Below are 25,462 nucleotides of genomic sequence, written 5' to 3' on the forward strand. Positions count from 1 at the left end.
ACCCAAATAATCCAAGCAATTAGTTGTTTCCTGTTCCTTCTGGAGGTTCAGGATCCATCTGAACCTCTGCATGGTCTGGACAGCCAGGACTATGCTTGTCTGCCAAAACCGGAGGTCATCTAAATTTCCCACAAATGGAATGCTCAAAAGCACAAGACCAGTACTGAGGCCAGCACGTTGGTGAACACCTTGAGGTGCAGAGGAAAGAGGAAAGGGCAGAGGACCCACAGCAAAGCGCAGGGATCGCTGATGCATTGAAAAGAAGGGAAAATGTAGGTGTACAGTATGGTGGTCATTGTCACTGAAAAAGAATAAGTGTAGGGAATCCAAAATTTAACAGCTGTCATTGTTTTTTTCTGTTTTTGTGGCACTGAAACATAGGAACGGTCAACTTTAAGGATACAGATAGCAGTAAAAAAACGGACAAAGGTTCTACTCAAAATCTCCAATTCCTTAAATGTATTTTATTTACACAGAAAATCAGAAATAAATTATATTATGAAAGATCATAAATTATATTTGTTTTGTATACTTTAATTTGTTTTTCAGCAAAGTAAACCTAAAAAGTAAAAAAAAAAAAAAATTAGCAAATGCCCAAGGCAACACATTTTTTTAGGATCAATAGCAAATAAGGGTATGAAGACCCCCAAAGCAAATTCAGCATGCTTTCAGGTGCAAAGATTTGTTTGAGATGCTTTTGAGTGGCTTTGGCTTGCTTTTTTTATATACTTGTTGACTTCTTAGGGGGTGGAGAACCAGCTCAAAGACAGTAGAAAAGAACATGGTGCATTTAACATAAACAGAGTAAAGTGAGACAAAGTCAATGCAGCAATAAACCCAAGTAAACATTGCTCCATCAGATCCAATGTAAAAGTCAAACACTACATGCCAAGTCCTTTGAAAGTGCAACCAAAGCACTTGTCATACACAGAAAACAGTGATTCCTGTAAACATGCTCTAAAGGCTTCTATTTCCACTTTGCTAACACAACCTCACACCAAAGGAACAAATGCACAACTGAACTCTAGGTAGGTCTTGCTATAACTTTGGAAATTTTTTTGGCTGCTCACAATAAGCAGCTAAGAACACGTTTACCTCTGTCTGCATATATCTCGGATAGTGGCTGCTTTTGCAACAGTTTTCTCCCATTGGGTTTCTTTGCTAGTTGATAAACACTGGGAATCAGCAACAGCAATTAGCTTCTGGAGCTCTGGATAGACTCTGTCCTGGAACAAAATTTGCACAGAAGATTACTCTAGACTTCAATTACCAAAGTGCCAGAGGGAAGAAATATCAAAGAAAATTTGTATTACCCCACAGAAAACGGATTCTACCGTCAATTTTCTCATCACTTCATGAGAAAATGGAAGAGAGAATAATGGCAACACAGACTGTTTGAGACTACAAAAACCACAATTCATGTCTAAAACATGAACATCTGAATTATTTTATCACAAATTGTTAATTACACAGAATAGTTTTAGGTTACAACTTAGTAATGGGTTACATCTGGTTGGCTTTAAATATACTCAAATTTTACTGGAGAGTTCGAAGCAGTGGAAGGAAGGACCAACCCACAAAGAAATGGAAGAGTACAAAAAGGCACAGAGTTTAGGGGGACATGGCTACGAGTTCAATTGTATCCAAAGGAAATTTGTGTCCATGAACTTATACCGGTTGTGTGCTTAGTTGAGGTAGGAGGTAGAGAAGAAAATATTAGTCAGTTAAAGGCCGTACACGGGGTGAATGTCGGGCAGGATCGGCCAGTTCAATAGAAACCAGCTGACATTCGGCCTGTGTGTATGGTAACCAATCCGGCAGACGCCATGATAGAAAAAAAACCGGCTGACCAGTGTGTTCTGGCGGGGGGGGGGGGGGGCATCCTCCTGTCTGAAGACAATTACTCAGCTGGGGAGATCGCTGTATTAACATTGGATAGTTAGTACAGCGGCTTCCCCCGAGCTCTTCAGTTTTTTTGTTCAGCCCACTGGGTTGAAGAAAAAAAAAAAAAAACTTAAGCTTGTACTAGGCCGAAGGATTATATTTCCCCCCACACGTTGTATAAGAGTGTAAAGAGATTACAGCACGTCTTTATGATAAAAAACAGTCTCTGCCAGATGTACCAAGTATGGTAGATTAGTATAGTTAATAGATGGTATGTAAAAATGGACCCAACAGGATTGATGTGGTTCTGCTGGTTTTCCACCTGTGTACTCCACTCAGTGCTCTCAGGCTTTATGCTCACTGGACTTAACAAATGTTGCTTATACAGGCATTTGGTGTTTTTTTTCTTTCAGTCTGAAGAAGCAACTCTGTTAGCCTATGTGTCCATGCATATTTGAGCACTGATAAGAATATTGTAGGAGGAGTGTTTACAGGGTTAAAAAATAAAAAATAAAACCCCATCAAACACGTTTTTGAGAAAAGCTTTCAGGCAGAAAAAAACATTGTGCCGTTTAGGTGCGTTCAGCGTTTTTAAGTGTATATTGAGTATAGTGAAAAATGAGCAGAGTAGAATGTTTTGGAAAGAATACATATAAAGGCAAATGTGCATAAACACATGTGCAATACAAGCCATTATGAGCATTTTCTCTGCTGCTTTTTTTCTGCTAGAGGTTCTGGCATTTTTTCAGTTGCCTAGTGTACATGGACCCTCATGTTCCAGATGCCAGATTGCACATTCCAGGCAGTCGTGCCTCCCACCTAAGCACAAGCAGTCCCTGACTAACTATCCAGGAGTGTATGGACTGGATTTGTAAGATTAGATATCTCTTGCTCTATATACAGGTGCGTAGTTACATTGAGCTGCTGAGTTCTGTAAAAAGTCTTTCCTCCACAGATGACTAGGAGAAAGCAGAAAACCTGAAACCGAGCCCAAAGATCAACCTGCTAGATGCACAAAAGATCAACCGAAATCATAAGCATTATTTAATATATATATATTATATATATATATATATATTAGAGCTGCACAATTAATCGTATGATAATCGCAATCTCGATTCAACCCCCTGCGATCTCAATCCCCAATTTTCCTGATACTCGGTGCAGTGGGTTAAGTGTTATGAGTCTGGGTACGACACATAGCCAGACATCCCAAGTCTCCGGCATGGGGGCTGCAGCTGCCTGACACCCGAGCGATATCCCAGTTGTCTGTGTCAGAGTTCAGCTGTCAGAATGGAGCCGATGCTTCCTGTGTAGTTGCGGCTCCGTTCTGTCACAGGCGGAGTGATATCAAATGCACTCCGCCTGTGAGAGGAAACCGAGGAGAGCTACAGGAAGCATCGGCTCTGCACCGCTCCTCACACTCACTCTTCACCAGCAGTAAAAAGAAAAGAGAAGGCGCCTGGCCCTTTAAATAAAAGATTGTTGAACCTGCTGCCCTTTTAATTGTAATAAAACAATAAATAGGTATATATCATAGGTAAAAAGGCGCTGGTAATCTTAATATATCACGTGTTATAAAAATTAATAAGTGATTTAAAGTGTAATATATGTGATTAAAAATTGCTACAAATATATATATGATCTACTATTGGTGCAATTAGCAAAGAAAAGTGCATACCAGTGCAATTTCAATTCAGAAGTGTTTGTGCTTCTCAAAGTAAATTAATCCACAAAGGTGTGGATCAGTGAACCAATAAATAAATATATAAAGAATTCCATACAAAAATCACATAAGGATATATAAAAAAATCACATAAGAATATATAAAAAAATAAATATATAAATGTGCTCCAAGCAGTGTTTAAAAGTCCAAGCAATAGCATGCAATCAAAATTGTGCTTGGTGAATTCTTATTAATCCATTCACAGTGCTCCAGGTGCTGGGATGTGACAACCGTGGCCTCTTACCAGCTAGCAGCAGGTCACAAGGACCCCCAACGCCTGTGATCCCTTTATTGGGTGGATCAAACCTCTCCTCGATTGCTTGGATCTCTGGCTCCTATATTACTCGAGTTGGACCATGTAGTCCCCTATTTGTTGTGCCCTCCTGGCACTGGGCAATTCGGCAGTACAAAATCGTTTTTTTGGGTCTTAGGAAGATATTCTCCGGGGATCTGCAGCACCCTGTATCTCCTTTCCCCCTTCTTTGTATTACGGCGGTGGATGTGTATCCCAGCCTCTGTTCCGAATGCCTCTGTGTGTTACTTCCGGGTTAGCATTGACCACAATGCATTTCGCTTAACGAGCGTCCTCAGGCAGTCTATGCTGGCCCTGTCAGTCACATCTTAAGTATCGCTATCTCTATTATGATTGGCCGGTGTTTAGTTTTGCTTTTGTAGCGCCATTCATTTATTTTTATTGACATTAAGTGCCGATCTGTATATTTAACAGGATGGTATCGATTTATTACGTGACCCTTTTATTTTATGTGTATTTGACATTTGCTGCAAATCGCCCGGGTATATTCCTATTCCCCGCATTATACAAACAGCAATTCACATCCAATAATTCTTAAAAACACATAATATATTTCCCACAATTATAAAACTATTTATATCTAGTATTAAATCTTTATTAATAAAACATTATAAATTAAAATTAAAATTAGACATTATAAAATAAAAAAATAAAAAAATATATATCTTTAATTGACGCCATCTAGTGGTCATCTAATTTTTCCTACATTCTTTTTAGTGTAATTCGGGACTAGAACTCCATCTAGTGGCCATATATAGGAACAATTATTTTTTATTTTATCATTCTTATGGATATAGATATTAATTTATAGGGACATATACTTATTAAAAGGTACAGTGTACATTATACATTTTTTTAAAATAATATTATCTATATAAAAATCCATAATTTGTATTAAAAAATATATATATAAAATGGATATATAAAATATAAATATGAGATATATTATCTAAAGGCAAGGGATATATTCAATGAAATTCCTAAAAATTATTTAAAAAGCAATTAAGGTCTATGTCTGCATTTAACCCCATGGGTTTTAATGTTTTTAGTCTATGGATCCATGCGGTTTCGTTCTGCGATATCATTTTTCGCATATCTGAGCCTCTCCAATGACTGAATATTTTGTCAATTCCACAGAACCAAAGGAGGGAGGGATCTTGGTTGTGGAAAATTCTGAAGTGATTGGACAGGCTGTGCTTTTTGAAGCCTTTCTTTATGTTATCGACATGTTCTCCTATCCTAATTGCTAAAGTGCGGGTCGTGCGTCCGATGTATTTTAATCCGCAAGGGCAAGTACACATGTATGTAACAAATCTAGTATCACAGGTGATGAATTTTTTAATCTCAAATTCCCGATTATCCGCGGAGAAGAACTTGTGTTCAATCCTTTTCTTAAATCTGCTTGTCCTGCATGCTTTACATCTTCTGCACCTATAAAAGCCATTTTTGCGAAAAACATTTGTGGTTTTTTTGGTGGGTCTGGAACATTTTTTGATAGGATATTCCGTAGTCCCGGGGCTCTTTTATAAATAAATTTTGGATTCTTTGGGAGGAGTGTTTTTAAAGTGTCATCCCTTAATAGGATGTGCCAATTTTTCTTTATGCATTTTTCAACCTCTTTGTATTGGGTGATGAATCCCGTAATAAAAGCTAGTTCAAAGTTTGGGTTTTCTTTCTTCTTTTTCTTCTTATTCTTTAGGAGGTCTTCTCTCTTCAATTCGGATATTTTCTTTTGTGTGATTCTCAGGTCTTTCTCTTTGTATCCCTTTTCTCTGAATCTTTCTATTAATTTATCTGTCTGTGTATTGTAGTCTTTTAAATCTGTACAATTCCTTCTAATTCGGGTGAATTGCCCTTTTGGAATCGCTTGTATCCAAGCCGGGTGATGGAAACTCCTCTTAGAGATGTAGCCATTAGTATCCACCTTTTTAAAGAAGGTTCTGGTGTTTAAAGTGCCGTTGTGCTTAAAGATCTCCAAGTCGAGAAATTGCACTGTATTTTTGTCCATATTACCAGTAAATTTGATCTGATATTTGTTTTTATTCATTTTCTTGAAGAAATGTTCCAGGGATTCTTGCGATTCTTCCCACACAACCAAGATATCATCAAGATATCGGCGGTAATACTTCAGTTGTTGTGGAAGTTTTGAGTAGATATCCTCCTCTTCCCATTTGGCTAAAAATATATTTGCTACGCTGGGAGCATAACGTGCTCCCATAGCTACACCCTTTATTTGGTTATAGTACTCATTCTTATACCAAAAATGGTGATTTGACATAGCCATATTCAGGCCTTCCAATAGGAAATCTCTTTGTGGTTCCTTTAAATTGGTGTATTTTTCTAAGGCCCATTTGATAGCCCTTGATGCATCCTTCTGTCTGATGTTCGTATATAATGATTCCACATCGATCGATGCCAATATTGTGTTTTCGGTGATATTTATGTCCACTAGTGAGGTTAATGTTTCCTTGGTATCCTTTAAAAAGGATTTTCCAATAGCAGCTATAGGCTGAAAAAATGTATCCAAATATTCACCCATCCTAGCATATAAAGATTCTATGCCACTGATTATGGGTCTTCCCGGTGGCTGCTGTAGATTTTTATGAATCTTGGGGATTTGATATATCACCGGCATACGAGGGGCTTTAATATTCAGGTATTTTCCTTCTTTTTTCTTCAGGAGGCCCTTTTTCATCCCTTTATTAATCCACTGTATCATTTTGGCTTTCAATTTATTTGTAGGATTTCCAGGTAATTTAACATATGTATCTTCATCATTTACAATACGATCCAGTTCCTTGATATAATCTTCTTTTTTGAGAATCACTAGACCCCCTCCTTTATCAGCTGCTCTAATAATGATATTCTTCTTTTCTTCCAAACTTCTGATGGCTTCCCAAACTTCCTTTGTATTTTTAGTTGGCTTCCTTTTCATCATCTGTACCTCTTTTTGAACAATATTCCTGAACACTTGGATATATTGGTAGGTACTGGATTTAGGATTAAAAACTGATTTATTCCGAAGTTGGGTATGTTGGTATTCTGTTTCTTCCTCTCCTCCTATCCCTTTCTTGTGTTGTTCCGCAAAAAATTTCTTAATATTAAGTTTTCGTGTAAACTTTTCTAGATCGATAAAAGTCTCAAAATGATCTAGAGATTTAGCAGGGGCAAATTTCAGTCCCTCTTGTAATATTTTCAATTCTGATGGTGTAAGTTCCACCCCTGCTAAATTGAATATCCCTTGCTCTAGACGTCCCTTTTCCGTTTTCTTTCTCCCTCCTCTTTTTTTGCGTTTTCCCGCATGTTGGCCCAATAATTGTCTTTCCAAGACCTCTCTTCCCCCTGTTGCTTGAATTGTCCCGAGGGACCTGGCTTTTGTCCATCATTGGGATGGGGGTAGATATAGTGTTCTGAAGGTCCTGGTCTTTGGCCATCTGAGGGGTATGGGTAATGATGTTGGTTGTTCCTATATTCCTGATGGGAAGGGAGTCGTTCTCTCTCTCTATACATTCCCGAGGGTTCCTGTCTTAATCTGCCCGGCGGTTGATAATATTCTTGGTCATTTCTATATTTTGTCTGTCTTTCTCCTCCTCTTTGTTGTTGGTAATTGTTATAATTATCATATTGATAGTTATTTTTCTTATATCCTCTCCCTCTTCCCCGTCCTCTTCCTCTCCCTCTGCCTCTCCCTCTCACCGGCTTAAATTGGGGTTGTTGGAAGGTATGTTGGGGTGTATAGGGTGTAGAGTTGGAGTTCCTCCGTTCATAGTTATGATTTTCCCTTATTTTTGGGTGTTCCATATATCTAGGAGTAGAGAATTCTTCTCTATTCCTTAAGGGTGAGAATCTATTACTTGTGGGTATCAAGATGGTATTGGCAGTAGTGTCCCCCTCGTCATCTTCACAAATGATGGGAGTCATCTCTTCTCTCCTTATATTTCTATGTGGTGTTACCCTGAAGTCTTTCATAAGGTTGTATCTTATGTCCAGGCTATTAGGTTCCCTTTCTGGGGATGATTCCCTTGAATTAGTACCTATTACTTCTTGCCATTTGTAAACCACACCCTTTTTGTAATCTTCTATGTCACGTTGGTATTTCTTTATTTTTTTCCTTTTTATCTCAATGTCATATTGTGCGATATGTTTTTGCATCATTGTTATTTTATCTTTATATTCTTGGGTCTCGTTGAGTGGAGCTAGTTTTTCTTTAATATTCTGTATTTTTGATTCTATAATACTGAGTATGGTTTTCCTCCTTTTAGTTAGGAGTTCCATTAGTTGTTTCTCTTTATTATTGAAAAATTTGAACCATTCCTCCATAGAGGTTTTGTCCTCTATTCCATCATTGGGATTGACATCCCATCTAAGGCGTCTGGGGGTAATATCTTCCTCTATGTACCTATCAAAGGGAATCCCTGGAACATTTCTTCAAGAAAATGAATAAAAACAAATATCAGATCAAATTTACAGGTAATATGGACAAAAATACAGTGCAATTTCTCGACTTGGAGATCTTTAAGCACAACGGCACTTTAAACACCAGAACCTTCTTTAAAAAGGTGGATACTAATAGCTACATCTCTAAGAGGAGTTTCCATCACCCGGCTTGGATACAAGCGATTCCAAAAGGGCAATTCACCCGAATTAGAAGGAATTGTACAGATTTAAAAGACTACAATACACAGACAGATAAATTAATAGAAAGATTCAGAGAAAAGGGATACAAAGAGAAAGACCTGAGAATCACACAAAAGAAAATATCCGAATTGAAGAGAGAAGACCTCCTAAAGAATAAGAAGAAAAAGAAGAAAGAAAACCCAAACTTTGAACTAGCTTTTATTACGGGATTCAACACCCAATACAAAGAGGTTGAAAAATGCATAAAGAAAAATTGGCACATCCTATTAAGGGATGACACTTTAAAAACACTCCTCCCAAAGAATCCAAAATTTATTTATAAAAGAGCCCCGGGACTACGGAATATCCTATCAAAAAATGTTCCAGACCCACCAAAAAAAATGTTTTTCGCAAAAAATGGCTTTTATAGGTGCAGAAGATGTAAAGCATGCAGGACAAGCAGATTTAAGAAAAGGATTGAACACAAGTTCTTCTCCGCGGATAATCGGGAATTTGAGATTAAAAAATTCATCACCTGTGATACTAGATTTGTTACATACATGTGTACTTGCCCTTGCGGATTAAAATACATCGGACGCACGACCCGCACTTTAGCAATTAGGATAGGAGAACATGTCGAAAACATAAAGAAAGGCTTCAAAAAGCACAGCCTGTCCAATCACTTCAGAATTTTCCACAACCAAGATCCCTCCCTCCTTTGGTTCTGTGGAATTGACAAAATATTCAGTCATTGGAGAGGCTCAGATATGCGAAAAATGATATCGCAGAACGAAACCGCATGGATCCATAGACTAAAAACATTAAAACCCATGGGGTTAAATGCAGACATAGACCTTAATTGCTTTTTAAATAATTTTTAGGAATTTAATTGAATATATCCCTTGCCTTTAGATAATATATCTCATATTTATATTTTATATATCCATTTTATATATATATTTTTTAATACAAATTATGGATTTTTATATAGATAATATTATTTTAAAAAAATGTATAATGTACACTGTACCTTTTAATAAGTATATGTCCCTATAAATTAATATCTATATCCATAAGAATGATAAAATAAAAAATAATTGTTCCTATATATGGCCACTAGATGGAGTTCTAGTCCCGAATTACACTAAAAAGAATGTAGGAAAAATTAGATGACCACTAGATGGCGTCAATTAAAGATATATATTTTTTTATTTTTTTATTTTATAATGTCTAATTTCAATTTTAATTTATGTTTTATTAATAAAGATTTAATACTAGATATAAATAGTTTTATAATTGTGGGAAATATATTATGTGTTTTTAAGAATTATTGGATGTGAATTGCTGTTTGTATAATGCGGGGAATAGGAATATACCCGGGCGATTTGCAGCAAATGTCAAATACACATAAAATAAAAGGGTCACGTAATAAATCGATACCATCCTGTTAAATATACAGATCGGCACTTAATGTCAATAAAAATAAATGAATGGCGCTACAAAAGCAAAACTAAACACCGGCCAATCATAATAGAGATAGCGATACTTAAGATGTGACTGACAGGGCCAGCATAGACTGCCTGAGGACGCTCGTTAAGCGAAATGCATTGTGGTCAATGCTAACCCGGAAGTAACACACAGAGGCATTCGGAACAGAGGCTGGGATACACATCCACCGCCATAATACAAAGAAGGGGGAAAGGAGATACAGGGTGCTGCAGATCCCCGGAGAATATCTTCCTAAGACCCAAAAAAACGATTTTGTACTGCCGAATTGCCCAGTGCCAGGAGGGCACAACAAATAGGGGACTACATGGTCCAACTCGAGTAATATAGGAGCCAGAGATCCAAGCAATCGAGGAGAGGTTTGATCCACCCAATAAAGGGATCACAGGCGTTGGGGGTCCTTGTGACCTGCTGCTAGCTGGTAAGAGGCCACGGTTGTCACATCCCAGCACCTGGAGCACTGTGAATGGATTAATAAGAATTCACCAAGCACAATTTTGATTGCATGCTATTGCTTGGACTTTTAAACACTACTTGGAGCACGTTTATATATTTATTTTTTTATATATTCTTATGTGATTTTTTTATATATCCTTATGTGATTTTTGTATGGAATTCTTTATATATTTATTTATTGGTTCACTGATCCACACCTTTGTGGATTAATTTACTTTGAGAAGCACAAGCACTTCCTAATTGACGGTTGTCACATCCCAGCACCTGGAGCACTGTGAAGGGATTAATAAGAATTCACCAAGCACAATTTTGATTGCATGCTATTGCCTGGACTTTTAAACACTACTTGGAGCACATTTTATATATTTATTTTTTTATATATTCTTATGTGATTTTTGTATGGAATTCTTTATATATCTATTTATTGGTTCACTGATCCACACCTTTGTGGATTAATTTACTTTGAGAAGCACAAACACTTCTGAATTGAAATTGCACTGGTATGCACTTTTCTTTGCTAATTGCACCAATAGTAGATCATATATATATTTGTAGCAATTTTTAATCACATATATTACACTTTAAATCACTTATTAATTTTTATAACACGTGATATATTAAGATTACCAGCGCCTTTTTACCTATGATATATATCTTCACCAGCAGTACCCGCAGCAGTACCCAGCAGCAATGCTCACAGCAGTACCAGCCAGCAGTACCCAGGGGTAATCCATGACAGAGGAGTCACAGCTTTATTTCAAGTGGTTAAAAAAAAAAAAAAAAATATTTATTTATTTATTTATTTTTTAAATAAAAAAGATTTTGAGAATCGAGAGAGAATTTATTCCATTTTTGCCAGAATCGTGCAGCTCTAGAATCGTTTTGCCAGAATCGTGCAGCTCTAGAATCGTGTAGCTCTAAAATATATACAGTATCTCACAAAAAGGAGTACACCCCTCACATTTTTGTAAATAGTTAATTATATCTTTTCATGTGACAACACTGAAGAAATGACACTTTGCTACAATGTAAAGTCGTGAGTGTACAGCTTGAATAACAGTGTAAATTTGCTGTCCCCTCAAAATAACTCAACACACAGCCATTAATGTCTAAACTGCTGGCAACAAAAGTGAGTACACCCCTAAGTGAAAATGTCAAAATTGGGCCCAATTAGCCATTTTCCCTTCCCGGTGTCATGCGACTCATTAGCGTTACAAGGTCTCAGGTGTGAATGGGGAGCAGGTGTGTTAAATTTGGTGTTACCGCTCTCATTCTCTTATACTGGTCACTGGAAGTTCAACATGGCACCTCATGGCAAATAACTGAGGATCTGAAAAAAAGAATTGTTGCTCTACATAAAGATGGCCTAGGCTATAAAAAGATTGCCAAGAACCTGAAACTGAGCTGCAGCATGGTGGCCAAGACCATATAGAAGCTTAACAGGACGGGTTCCACTCTGAACAGGCCTCGCCATGATCGACCAAAGAAGTTGAGTGCACGTGCTCAGCGTCATATCCAGAAGTTGACTTTGGGAAATAGACATATGAGTGCTGCCATCATTTCTGCAGAGGTTAGGGTGGGGGGGGGGGTCAGCTTGTCAGTCCTCAGACTATACGCTGCACACTGCATCAAATTAGTCTGCATGGCTGTCATCCCAGAAGGAAGCCTCTTCTTAAGATGATGCACAAGAAAGCCCGCAAACAGTTTGCTTAAGACAAGCAGACTAAGGACATGGATTGCTGGAACCATCTCCTGTGGTCTTAAAGACCAAGATAAACTTATTTGGTTCAGATGGTGTCAAGTGTGTGTGGTGGCAACCAAATGGGGAGTACAAAGACAAAAGTGTCTTGCCTACAGTCAAGCATGGTGGTGGGAGTGTCATGGTCTGGGGCTGCATGAGTGCTGCTGGCACTGGGGAGCAACAGTTCATTGAGGGAACCATGAATGCTAACATGTACTGTGACATACTGAAGCAGAGCAGGATCCCCCTCCCTTCAGAGACTAGGCCGTAGGGCAGTATTCCAATATAACGACCCCAAACACACCTCCAAGATGACCACTGCCTTGCTAAAGAAGCTGAGGGTAAAGTTTATGGACTGCCAAACAAGTCTCCAGACCTAAACCCTATTGAGCATCTGTGGGGCATCCTCAAACGGAAGGTGGAGGAGCGCAAGGTCTCTAACATCCACCAGCTCTGTGATGTTGTCATGGAGGAGTGGAAGAGGACTCCAGTAGCAACCTGTGAAGCTCTGGTGAACTCCATGCCCAATAGGGTTAAGGAAGTGCTGGAACATAATGGTGCCCACACAAAATATTTACATTTTCACTTAGGGATGTACTCACTTTTGTTGCCAGCGGTTTAGACATTAATGGCTGTGTGTTGAGTTATTTTGAGGGGACAGCAAATTTACAGTTATACAAGCTGTACACTCACTACTTTACATTGTAGCAAAGTGTAATTTCTTCAATGTTGTCACATGAAAAGATATAATAAAATATTTACAAAAATGTGAGGGGTGTACTCACATTTGTGAGAAACTGTGTGAATATATATATATGAAAAATCATGTGAACCCCTTGGAATGAACTGGTTTTCTCCATTAATTTGCAATATAATGCGATCTGATCCACAAGTCACAAGAATAGAGAAATACAATATACTTAAGCTGATAACGCACAAACTATTCAAATTTCCTACGTCTTTATTAAACACACCCATTAAACATCCACAGCGCTTGCAGAAAATGTAAGTGAACTTTTGGAGTGAATAGCTGGTTGAATCTCCTTTGGCAACAATGACTTCCAGCACTTCAAGTACATTTTGTGAAAATATTTTTGTCATGTTGAATATCTTTGTAATAAAATGATTTTGATTTTATATGGTCTGACATTATTGGCACCAAGAAAATCCTCCTCCCCTCTTTTTGCATTTGCAATGACTTCAAGCAAGTGCTTTTGGTAGCTCTGGATCAGACCTGCACTATGTTGGGAGGACTTTTTGACCATTACTCTTTATAAAGCTGTTCTGGTTCAAACACATTTGTAGGATGTCTAGTATGAATGGCTCTCTTGAGGGCATTCGCAGCATCTCTATGAAATAACAGTCTGGGTTCTGACTGGACAGCTCCAAAAGGAGTATTTTCTTTTTCTGAAGTCAGTGTGTGGTGGATTTACTTTGATGTTTAGGGTTATTGTCCTGCTGCACCTGCCAACATCTGCTAAGCTTCATCTGGTGGACAGCTACCCTGTCATTATCCTGTAAGATATTTGGGTAAACTTGGGAATTCATTTTCCCCTCGATGATGGCAAGTGGCCCTGGCCCTGAGGCAGCAAAGCAAGCCCAAATCAAGATGATCCCCCACCCTACCTTAACATTGGTATGATGTTTTATCAGTTCACAAAACATTTTCCCAGTAGCGTTGTGGTTTGCCAAGGTGCTTTTCGGCAAACTACAGGTGCACAGCAATGCTTTTTTTTTTTTTTTTAGTGAGCAGTGACTTCCTTCATGGTGTTCTGCCATGGACACCCTGTCATTTAAAAAAAACATATGTATGGAAGACTCATGAACAGGGATGTTTGCCAGTTCCAGTGATTTCTTCAAGCCTTTAGCTGTTACTTGTTGGGTTCCTCTATACCTCACTTAACCTCATTGAGGATTCTGTATTATACCTTGGGAGTCATCTTTTAAAAATCAAAGGGAAAAATAATGGGCTTCATAGGAACGTAGATATAGAAAATTTAAACAACTTATTGGTCTGCATTGGGAGTCATCTTGGCTGGGCACCCACTTTTAAGAAAAGTAGCCACAGTACTAAACTGTTTTCATTTATAGACAATGTGTCCAACTGTCAACTGATGGATGTGTAAACACTTTGATATTGCATTGTATTTCTTTCCAGCCTTATGCAGATCAACTCTTGATCACATAGCTTTAAAGAGCTAATTTTTGCAAGGCATGGTTCACATCAGCTGATGCTTCTGAACAACAATCTTAAAATGTTTAAGTCTTTTATCAATCAATGTAGCTGTAAACCACACCTCCAAACTATTTTCATTAATTAGGCTCCAGGTGTGCAAAATACTTGCTCCAATTAACTTTTGTTGAAGTAATTATTCTATGGGTTCGCATAATTTTTCCCCCAGCAATGGGAATTCCATGGGGTTCACATACTTTTTCTTGCCTACAAACAAAATATTTTTTAACCCACACCGGTCCAATGATTGCCAAAATTGTTTGCAATGTTCAGATTTTTGCTGTTCTTTAAACCAAGTGTTATACATTAGCCAAGTTGTATATTGTGGCAGCCACATAGCTAATATTTATCCTGGAACATAACATTGAGAAAGAAGAAAAGAAAAGAAAACCGATCACATGTAGAGCCAGTCCAATCAGAATGTGTAAATGCCCCAGAATATTAGCATATCAAAAAGGATGTATTATCTATACCACAAGCTGCCTGATATTTATTTTGATTAGTAAAATGAACAGATTAATGAAAGTTATAGCCTCCTTAATGTACATCAGCATACTCTTAATACCTGTTTCTCCCACAAAGATGTCATAAGGCGCATGACAACTGGTTGAAGCTTTGATGTGCTGCCAATCATCTGCAAGGATCGAAGGATTTGAGGCACACATACCTATGGGTTAAGAATGATACTGTATTATTATGCCATGTCATTTTGGAATGTCAATTTACTGTGAGACTTTGGGTTCATTTAATAAACCTACCACCCAGGTGATTTGCATAACTGTTGTTAGAGCATTACCTTTGTGCCCGACTTGTTTTATTCTTGTGCTATTTTTTTTTAATAAAAACTGCTTGTCAAGTTCTGAAATCGACAAGATTTACAGGAAATCTGATCTGTGGGCATTTTCCGCACCGCATGCAAATCACACTGCAGTCTTCTGCAAAAGCAGGTCACAAACACAGTGTGCTTGCCTGCAACGTATTGTATGGTACAAACCAATCCAGTTGCAGTGCTGCTCAAAAAAAGGTGCATGCACTTCTTTGGAGCGATGCAGTGCAATTTGAGCCCATTAAAAACTGCACTGAATCGCATTTGACTTGAACAGGAAGGCGGTGTAGTTTCTGTGCAATTCACATGCAGTTCCCAGTGTGAACCGAGCCAAAGTCTACCAAACCTAAAGAATATAAGTGGCACAAATGAATATCTGTTTCAAAAGTAACTAAACCGTGGCAACAGTGGTTGGCAGTTTCTTTTTTAATTTTGTGATTTGTATTTATGATGATTTTAGAGAATATGATACAAACAAAGAACATAGAGATGACGAGTGGCATGGACCACCATGTAAAGAATACATAACAATGGCATGCATGTGTAACATGCAACATATTAAATAGTCCGTTCTACTTCATGGTTGGATTATTCTGGCATCTTTCTATTTAAATTGTGGGTCTCTGGTATTTTGGAAGTTCATGTTTATTCCGAAATGGTAAAGATGCGGTATGGTATTTTAAGGGTGCTAGGACAAGCTTTTAAGGGTCCATATAGCTAAATGGACACAAGATCTTACTGGGGTGAGTGGCAATAGGAAAACTGAACGTTAATGGAGTGATGGGGACATGGAGACAGGGATATATGTATGTAATCACTTAAGAGGTAGCGCTGCATCTTTCTCCTATTTGTTTATGGTTTTATTGATTGGCTGAACACCATTCGATGCAAGCTACAACCCATCATTAATGTCACATTCATTTGTATGTATATGCAATATGTTTTAAATTAGAGCACTAGTGGTAGCACAGGAGTTTTACACCATTACACATCTTCCGGAGACACAGATAGGTGTTGCTTGACAATCATCACAAAGTTAGACCAGTATTTCTTGATCCCGATCACTAGGTCAGAAACCTGTATAGAGGAACGCGATATCCTTTTCCATGATCATTTGGGAACAGATGATCGCTCTCACTGTAGAATAATTTTTTGGCCCTCCAAGCCCTTTAGATCCAGTACACTAACTTCGTGGGTTACCCATGCCAAAAACAGCTAAACTCAGTACCAAGCTGATAAACCATGTTTTGACTGCAGCTAGATGCCTGACAGTGTAAAAATTAAAACAACCACTACTACCCTCCTCAGCAGATCTCTACAAACTTATTTATGATGCTTATAACATGCGATATTTGACAGCTCGACTCAACAGGACCATTCCTAAATGTAATAAAATATGGCAGTCCTAGCATATTATAGACTTGCTCTAACACTAAATGCAGTGCTGTACCATCTGTTACTTCCTCTCTTTTTTTTTCTTTGTTCTGTCAGGATTATTGGGGGTAATTAAATAAAAGAAAAAAAATTGAATTATTAAAAGCTACATATCACATTGCATTTATTGGTTGAAGTTTGTATTTTATGTAAAGTTATCTTTTTATTAGGGATGCACCGAAATGAAAATTCTGGGCCGAAACCGAAACCCGAAAATGCAGGATGCCCTTGGCGGAAAACCGAAACCGAAACTGACTTTTTTCCCCCAAATAATTTTAAAATAGATAGAACAGGGGCATACAACAAAAACAGGCAGGTGTACACTTGTAGCTGCCACCCTGTCGCAGTATAGTGGTTAATTTAATTACCAATGGTATTTGTATTATGCAGCATGAGGGGGTTAATGTATTGCCACTGCTGGTCACTGATGAATTAGTGACCGACCAGTGGCAGTTAATTAACCCCTTTGTGCTGCATTAGTGCAACCAGTATCAGTGTTAATTAACACTGGTTGCACTGATACTGGTTGCACTAATGCAGCACAAAGGGGTTAATTAACTGCCACTGGTCGGTCGCTAATTCATCAGTGACCAGCATTGGCAATACATTAACACAAATACCATTGGTAAGCTCGCCTCAGCGTACCCCCCCCCCCCCCACCTCAGCGTCCCTGCCGCCCCTGCCTCAGCATCCCTCCCCCCCCTGCCTCAGCAACCCTCCCCCCCCACCTAAGCGTCCCTCACCATCCCAATGCAATCTCCTTACTTTCACTCGGCTCCTCCGGTGTCCTTCCTTTCAAAAAACCCGCCTCTGGCCGGCGGTCCGCCTCCCGGTGATGTCACTACTACTACGATCTGTGCATGAATGAACTAACACACCGGGCGGGCGGGCGAGCGGCTGCTAATAGCTATAACTATGTGATCGCTTCACTTCCCTGTCAGCGGAGATACATGCCTGACAGGGAAGTGAAGCGCTCACATAGTTATAGCTATTAGCGGCCACTCGCCCGCCCGGTGTGTTAATTCATTCATGCACAGATCGTAGTAGTAGTGACCTCACCGGGAGGCAGGTTTTTTGAAACACACTTTTCTGATGTACTTTGACAGGGGAGAATTCCCCCAGCACCTGGCAGACAGTTCACTTAGCAGTCACTGAGAGTCTCCAGTACAAGCTATCAGATGTTAGATCTCACTAGTGTAGGCAGGCATGTATCTCCGCTGACAGGGAAGTGAAGCGATCACATAGTTATAGCTATTAGCGGCCGCTCGCCCGCCTGCTCAGTGTGTTAATTCATTCATGCACAGATCGCAGTAGTAGTGACATCACCGGGAGGCGGGCCGCCGGCCAGAGGCTGTTTTTTTTAAACCTGCGCTGTGCCCGCGGCAGCCATCTTTAGTATCGGCATATTTAACCCATTTTCGGCCGAAATGGAATAAGCCCATTTTCGGTCGAAATTTCGGTGCATCACTACTTTTTATGTTACCTCCATTTTGATCATTTATTGTGAATACATGTCTTGTGAATAAATATGCTTATATATATATTCCTTACTGTAGACTGTTTTCACTAAGATTGGTATATGCTTTTAAAAAGACATTAATCAATTAAAAAGAATTCGCTACATATTGATTTGTGGAAATAAGTTGAGATTCTCCTACCTTACAGATCTTTGCTTATTGACATAAATAGACACTGTTATATTCAGAGCAGTATAAATATTCTGACATAATGGAGGCCCCAGCGAGATATTATTAATTTCCTACATATGCCAATCATAATTTTGATCATGGTGACATAATTAATAACTTTTTTTTTTTTATTAATTGTGAATATTGATAGAAATGCCTTAAAAATGTCTACAGCAGGTAAAGTTCACGCTGCCAACTCTGGCAAGGTGTGAGTCCCTAGTGGTAATGCCACAACCCCATTAGATTTGGCACAGATCAAAAATGTGTGGAAACACCTCTCTGAGTCTGGAATGGTGGAATATGTAAAAGCTGGTTAGAGTCATTATATCAAAATCCTCAGAAGTCAGGACGAAAATGGGCACCTGACATGGGTAGAGGAAAACCCGATGTATGAACTCATCAATAGCTTCTTTAAAGCGGAGTTCCGGCCACAAAATCGACATAATCGATTTTGTGGTCATCCGCTTGCTTTTCTTCACCTGAAAAGGAAATGGATAATTAGGATTTTTTTTTTTAACTTACCTGGTTATTGTAGAAAGAAATACTCACCTTTCTTCCACTTCCTCCCTCGGCGGCCGCGGGATTTGCAATGATTCCTGGGAGCTGAACGTCATCGCTCACAGGAATCAATGCGACGGCACCAGCCCCGCTCGACACTTCCGGGTCGATGCCGCATTCGCTGCTAAACAGCTTTTGGGCATGCCCAGAAGCTGTGGAGGAATGCGGCGCCGCACCGGAAGTGACGAGAGGGGCCTGTGCAGGCGCATTCTGGGAGAAGAAGACACGGAAGAAGACGCAGAAGAGGATCACGCTGGCTTCAGCTGCCCACACCAGAGATGGCAACGCTGGAGAAGAAATTTTAAAAGTGAGTATTTCTTCTTGCAGATAAGTGCGAACCGGGACAGATCAGAGGCTAGCCATTGTGGAATTTACTAGCCCTGACTGTCCCGGGGGTATGTTCATTGAAATTTTTTTTGTGGCCGGAACTCCGCTTTAACACCAAAGACGTCAGGAAGTGTGATCACATACTTTTAGAGTCATGGCCAATCTTACTGTATCTCTGTGAGGAACTGCACCAGAAGGCTCAGCAAAGAGGAATTTAGTAAAGTTCCAATCTCAACTGCAAATAAAAGAGTGTGAGATTAGGAACCTCCTTGAGCGGGTGAAGGAAGCCTCTATTGGGACACATCAGTTAAGAGACTGTAGCGTGAAACTGCAGAATGAAGTAGAACTGTGGCAGAAGTCTTATCAAGAAAGCTGTAATGAAAGCAATCATTTGTAAGAGTAATGTAAATGCTTAATGCAAGAATTAGGAAGTTTTGAGCAAGGAAAAATGTTTTCTAGCGAAAGTTGCCGAGTAACCAGCAGTGGAAAAAAAAAAGTGTAACAGTTCAAATCAGAACAGGAACTCATTAGTAAACAAACATGAGAGTTCCAAAAGGTCATGGTGTACATGCAAAAGGGTAATGCTAATTAGTTCTGCATTAAATATGAAATAATTATTCATATGACTGAGTCTGCAATGAAGAGAGAGGACTCCCAGTCTGATGGTTATGACCCAGACAAAGGGGGGGAGTCAGGCAGAGAGTCCATGTCCCACCGCAGCCATCTTCCAAAAATAGGAGGGCAGAAATTGGGCAGCCAAGCGTATATAGGTATGAGTCATATCAAAGACACTGCAAAAAGACTAGCACCCCTAAAAAGATACCATACACCTCCAGAATTAAAAGTTTTAAAAAGAGTACTGTCCCGATTTTTTTTAAGAAAGGGTCCTTAGACATTACTGATCATCTTGAGGCCTTGAAAAACACCCTTTCTGTGTTGGGCCTGTAGGATGTCATTTAAAATTCAGCCCATACAAAAACCTCACCGCTGCTATCTACAATCTAAAATGTACACAGCACCAAAGCCCCATTGAATTTTTTTGGCTGTACTCAAAAGTGCCCCACACCCTTCAATGAAGGAGCCTGAGTACAACCACCCGGAATTTAAATACCTGTGCTTTGAGGCATTGCCCATGTACATAAAAATAAGTTTGGCAAAGGAGCAAGACTTATACTAAGGTAGTCAAAGGAGACACGCCACCTAGGCCCCAAGGGGAACACCGGATACCTCAAGGAGGACACCGTACACCCCACCAAAAAGGGGTGGGACTCCCACAGATAAATAGGGATTTGCCCCATCTTAGGGCTCCCCAAAATCCTCGGGAAGATCGAGAGCCATTAAGGCCCAGACCTCACACCAGAACCGAGTAAGTGGTTCTGATGGGGATCTGTCCCATCTGTCTGAACCCGAGAGACATAGGCACCGCAGGAGGCGGAGCCAACAATCTAATTCTGAAAAGGTTTTCAGCAGAGTAGATGCCAAGTTGGATCAGATGATCACTTGGTTCACTCTGGGCGCTGCAGCCCAGAACCAAAATAAGCCATCTTTAGGGACAAATCCTGTGGCCAGCCAAGGGCCACAAAATCCTTAAATGCCCAAGTGGTCAGGAATCAGAGGGATACACTGAATGGAGGTATAAGACATAGAGGTTCTAACACCATTTTATCACCAAGTTACAGTATCGAGGATTCTGAAATCCCTGCCAGGGGATCTTGGTTGTTAGATACTAACTACCCTCCTATTTTTCAGTGGTCACTTCATCCCTCTGACTAAAACAGGTCGCTCAAAGTGGACACATTTTGAAAAATCGCCAATGACGGTGATACCAAGGAGGATCAAACTCTAATGATGTAATGAAGTCAAGAGGTTAAAGGTTGTATACGGTAACCAAGAAGGAATCCTCAATGCCAGGTAGTTTTGTTGCCTACAATAAATTGCATTGATGCCCCATAGGGGGAGATATTATATTTTTCCTCCCAAGTAGAAGGTACATTTTAACAAAATATTGTATCATTGTTCAATTGTTCAATGCCTAGTATCCATGGCGATAAATACAGTCCCCATGTTAGTGAGCCCCAGAAGTCAGTCGCCCCTAGGAAAGGTTGCATATATAGTCTCACCTTCCATGATGATCATATAAAAGGCTGATCATACGGTGGACTAAAGGAGAACTCTGAGAAAGCTTAGGGTACCAACATCACATTGAAATGTCAATTGATAAGAATATATATTCATACTGTATGTTTCATCTAATAGAGGGAGATCAACCTTCCATGCCAGGTCGTTGATTGGTACAGACGATGATGTTTACCAAAAATGCAGCGATCGGATGAGTCATCTCACTCCTTGGAGCCCAGCTCAAGAAGGAACCCCTCATTGAATCGGGTCCTTCTTCAGGAATCATGCTGCGAGATGCCCCAGATTCTTGTTAACGGAGAGGAAGATTTGTTTCAACAGAACTTTGTGCATTTGATCCGAGGAAATCCATTAAGAGGAATCACACTACCTCCTGTTTTCAGTTGAAGGAGATGTGAGAATGGTGCAGTGCATATGTGAGCAAAAGTGTATGACACTCTAGACCATGCTGAAACCATTCATTATTCAACCAACGTCCAAAAGAGATTTCTCGGATTTCTGATTGCCACATTGTTTTACTGCACTTTGAATGGTAGTGCCATTGCAGCAGTTAATTTCTGTCTCTATCAAGACTTTGCAAACAAGAGATTGAGATTTCAAGGAAAATTTTAGTTTCTTTACTAGGAGATCGAAATTCAAGAGACTAATAAGGAACAGTTTGTGACATAGCTAACACTAGCAAAGTCGCTACGAACTGACATTTGGAACTGACCTTTTTCATTTTCACCTCTTTACTTAATAGTTGAACAATTCCCAATATGAACTATTCTCTTATAAAAAGAGGACAAGACATTTTTTTTCTTTTCTGTTTCTTCTGACCCTCTTCCCAGATATGTCTAGGCTGTTTACCTGCATACTGGGAAGAAGGGGGGGGGGGGTATGTCAGGATTTTTGGGGGTAAATAACTAAAAGAAAAAAAATTGAATTATTAAAAGCTACATATCACATTGCATTTATTGGTTGAAGTTTGTATTTTATGTAAAGTTATCTTTTTATGTTACCTCCATTTTGATCATTTATTGTGAATACACGTCTAGTGAATAAATATTCTTATATATATTCCTTACTGTAGACTGTTTTCACTAGGATTGGTATATGCTTTTAAAAAGACATTAATCAATTAAAAAGAATTCGTTACATATTGATTTGTGGAAATAAGTTGAGATTCTCCTACCTTACAGATCTTTGCTTATTGACATAAATAGACACTGTTATATTCAGAGCAGTATAAATATTCTGAGAGTTCTCTATCTTATCTTTCCTTTTCTAATATTCCTTTAAGTTTTAATTATACTAGTTCTGTTATAGTACTAACTGGGGTTCACCAGAGTTCCTGAAGGTGGAGATGGATTTTGCTGCATGTTAGCACCAGGTCGCGGTGCTCAGTATCGCTCCACCAGGAGGTGAGCAAGCCAGGGTCCAATAGAAGATATAGCCGGTACGGATCAAGCAGAAGCGTAGTCAAGGAATAGCCAAGGTCGGTAACGAGTAGTTGCAGGTTGGGATTAGGGAGAAGTGAAGTCGAGGAACAAGCCAAATGTCGATAACGAATGGTAGCAACGGACGGCAGCAGGAGAGAAGCGAGATATTAGCTGGAGAAGGTACAATTTTCTGGCGACCAGGAAGTGTAGAGACATGGCTTAAATCAGGCAGTTCATGGGAGGAGCAAAGGGTTCAGGGTTCAAGGTTCAAGGTAATGAAGATTTAAAGCAGGATCATTCAAGGATTTGTCCAGTGAAATGTCCAGCATTCCAGGTGGCTCAGCAAGCAGAGACATTGGCAGTTCTTTTGGTAATAACTTTATATACCCAGGTATATATATATATATATATGCAATTACACCGGGACTCTTATTGGGTTCATTTGGGTTCATGTTACATGCTTGTATATTGCTTGTCAGAGCCCTGACTTAAACCCAATTGAGTATCTCTGGAGAGACCTAAAAATGGCTGTCCACCAACGTTTACCATCCAACCTGACAGAACTGGAGAGGATCTGCAAGGAGGAATGGCAGAGGATCCCCAAATCCAGGTGTGAAAGACTTGTTGCATCTTTCCCAAAAAGACTCCTGGCTGTATTAGATCAAAAGGGGGCTTCTACTAAATACTGAGCAAAGGGTCTGAATACTTAGGACCATGTGATATTTCAGTTTTTCTTTTTAATACATCTGCAACAATGTCAACAATTCTGTGTTTTTCTGTCAGTATGGGGTGCTATGTGTACATTCATGAGGAAGAAGAATGAACTTAAATGATTTTTGCAAATGGCTGCAATATAACAAAGAGTGAAAAATTTAAGGGGGTCTGAATACTTTCCGTACCCACTGTATATAGAAAAAAAATGGTTCTCCCATAAATAGACAAATACTGCATTTAAAACCATATATTTTGATTTAACTATGAAACCTCAATATAAAAAAAAAACACAGTATAAATATGTTCATGCACTTCATGAAATCTTGGCGGATAACATATAAACAGAAATTACATAGGCACCTTGTTTGTTCCCAGCGTAGGAAGAGTGTATAAAATTTCTCGTAATAATTCAGGTTTCAATGGATGCCCAAGTCTAAACATCAAAACTGGCACCAAGTAAGGAACCTAAAATAAAGCATGATAAATTAGAAACCCAGAATACTGTACTACTAAAGGCAGATACTATATATACAATTATATAACTCATGAAAGAGATAAAAGAAAAAACATGAAAAAGAGGGCATGTGGATTGTCAAATACTAATCAGATCATGTACAGTATCTCGCTAAAGTGAGTACACCCCTCACATTTTTGTAAATATTGTAACATATCTTTTCATGGGACAACACTGAAGAAATGACACTTTGCTACAATGTAAAATAGTGAGTGTACAGCTTGTATAACAGTGTAAATTTGCTGTACCCTCAAAATAACTCAACACACAGTCAATAATGTCTAAACCGCTGGCAACAAAAGTGAGTACACCCCTAATGTGAAAATGTACAAATTGGGCCCAATTAGCTATTTTCCCCTCCTCCATGACAACATCACAGAGCTGTGGATGTTGGAGACCTTGCGCACCTCCACCCTCCGTTTGAGGATGCCCCACAGAGGCTCAATAGGGTTTAGGTCTGGAGACATGCTTGGACAGTCCATCACCTTTACCCTCAGCTTATTTAGCAAGGCAGTGGTCGTCTTGGAGTGTGTTTGGAGTTGTTATGTTGGAATACCGCCCTCCAAAGAGAAGGGATCATGCTCTGCTTCAGTACGTCACAGTACATGTTGGCATTCACGGTTCCCTCAATGAATTGTAGCTCCCCAGTGCCGGCAGTACTCATGCAGCCCCAGACCATGACACTCCCACCACCATGCTTGACTGTAGGCAAGACACACTTGTTTTTGTACTCCTCACTTGGTTGCCGCAACACGCGCTTGACACCACCTGAACCAAATAAGTGTATATTGGTCTTATCAGACCACAGGAGATGGTTCCAGTAATCCATGTCCTTAGTCTGCTTGTCTTAAGCAAACTGTTTCGGGCTTTCTTGTGCATCATCTTTAGAAGAGGCTTCCTTCTGGGATGACAGCCATGCAGACTAATTTGATGCAGTGTGCGGCGTATAGTCTGAGCACTGACAGGCTGACCCCACTGATTCAACCTCTGCAGCAATACTGGCAGCACTCATACGTCTATTTCCCAAAGACAACCTCTGGATAAGACGCTGAACACGTGCACTCAAATTCTTTGGTCGACCATGGCGAGGCCTGTTCAGAGTGCAACCTGTCCTGTTAAACCGCTGTATGGTCTTGGCCACCATGCTGCAGCTCAGTTTCAGGATCTTGGCAATCTTCTTATAGCCTAAGCCATCTTTATGTAGAGCAACAATTCTTTTTCTCTTACGTCCTCCGACAGTCGCCGCCATCTTCATATTCGTCACAATGGGGTATTAGACTTTGCTCCGAAGGAGTAGCTAGGCAACAGAATATGTTAACATTAAAGCTTTTAACATATCCCACCCCCAGGGGGTGGTCCCCTCAGTCA

General features: G+C 39.5%; 1 protein-coding gene across 1 annotated transcript in view; it reads right to left on the bottom strand.

Moving 5' to 3' along the window:
• The window catches only part of FOCAD (focadhesin), a 333,165-nt gene that overhangs the window by 153,791 nt on the left and 153,912 nt on the right, over positions 1-25,462 (bottom strand). Inside the window, exons 12-14 of the mRNA XM_082243972.1 lie at positions 23,941-24,045; positions 15,042-15,143; positions 1,096-1,226 (exon numbers count right to left, since the gene is read on the bottom strand). Coding sequence (XP_082100098.1) covers positions 1,096-1,226; positions 15,042-15,143; positions 23,941-24,045 — 338 coding nt within the window. The remainder of the gene's footprint in view (positions 1-1,095; positions 1,227-15,041; positions 15,144-23,940; positions 24,046-25,462) is intronic.

Source organism: Pelophylax lessonae (genome assembly GCF_965119305.1).
Source record: "Pelophylax lessonae genome assembly, chromosome: 1".
Taxonomy (NCBI): Eukaryota; Metazoa; Chordata; class Amphibia; order Anura; family Ranidae; genus Pelophylax; species Pelophylax lessonae.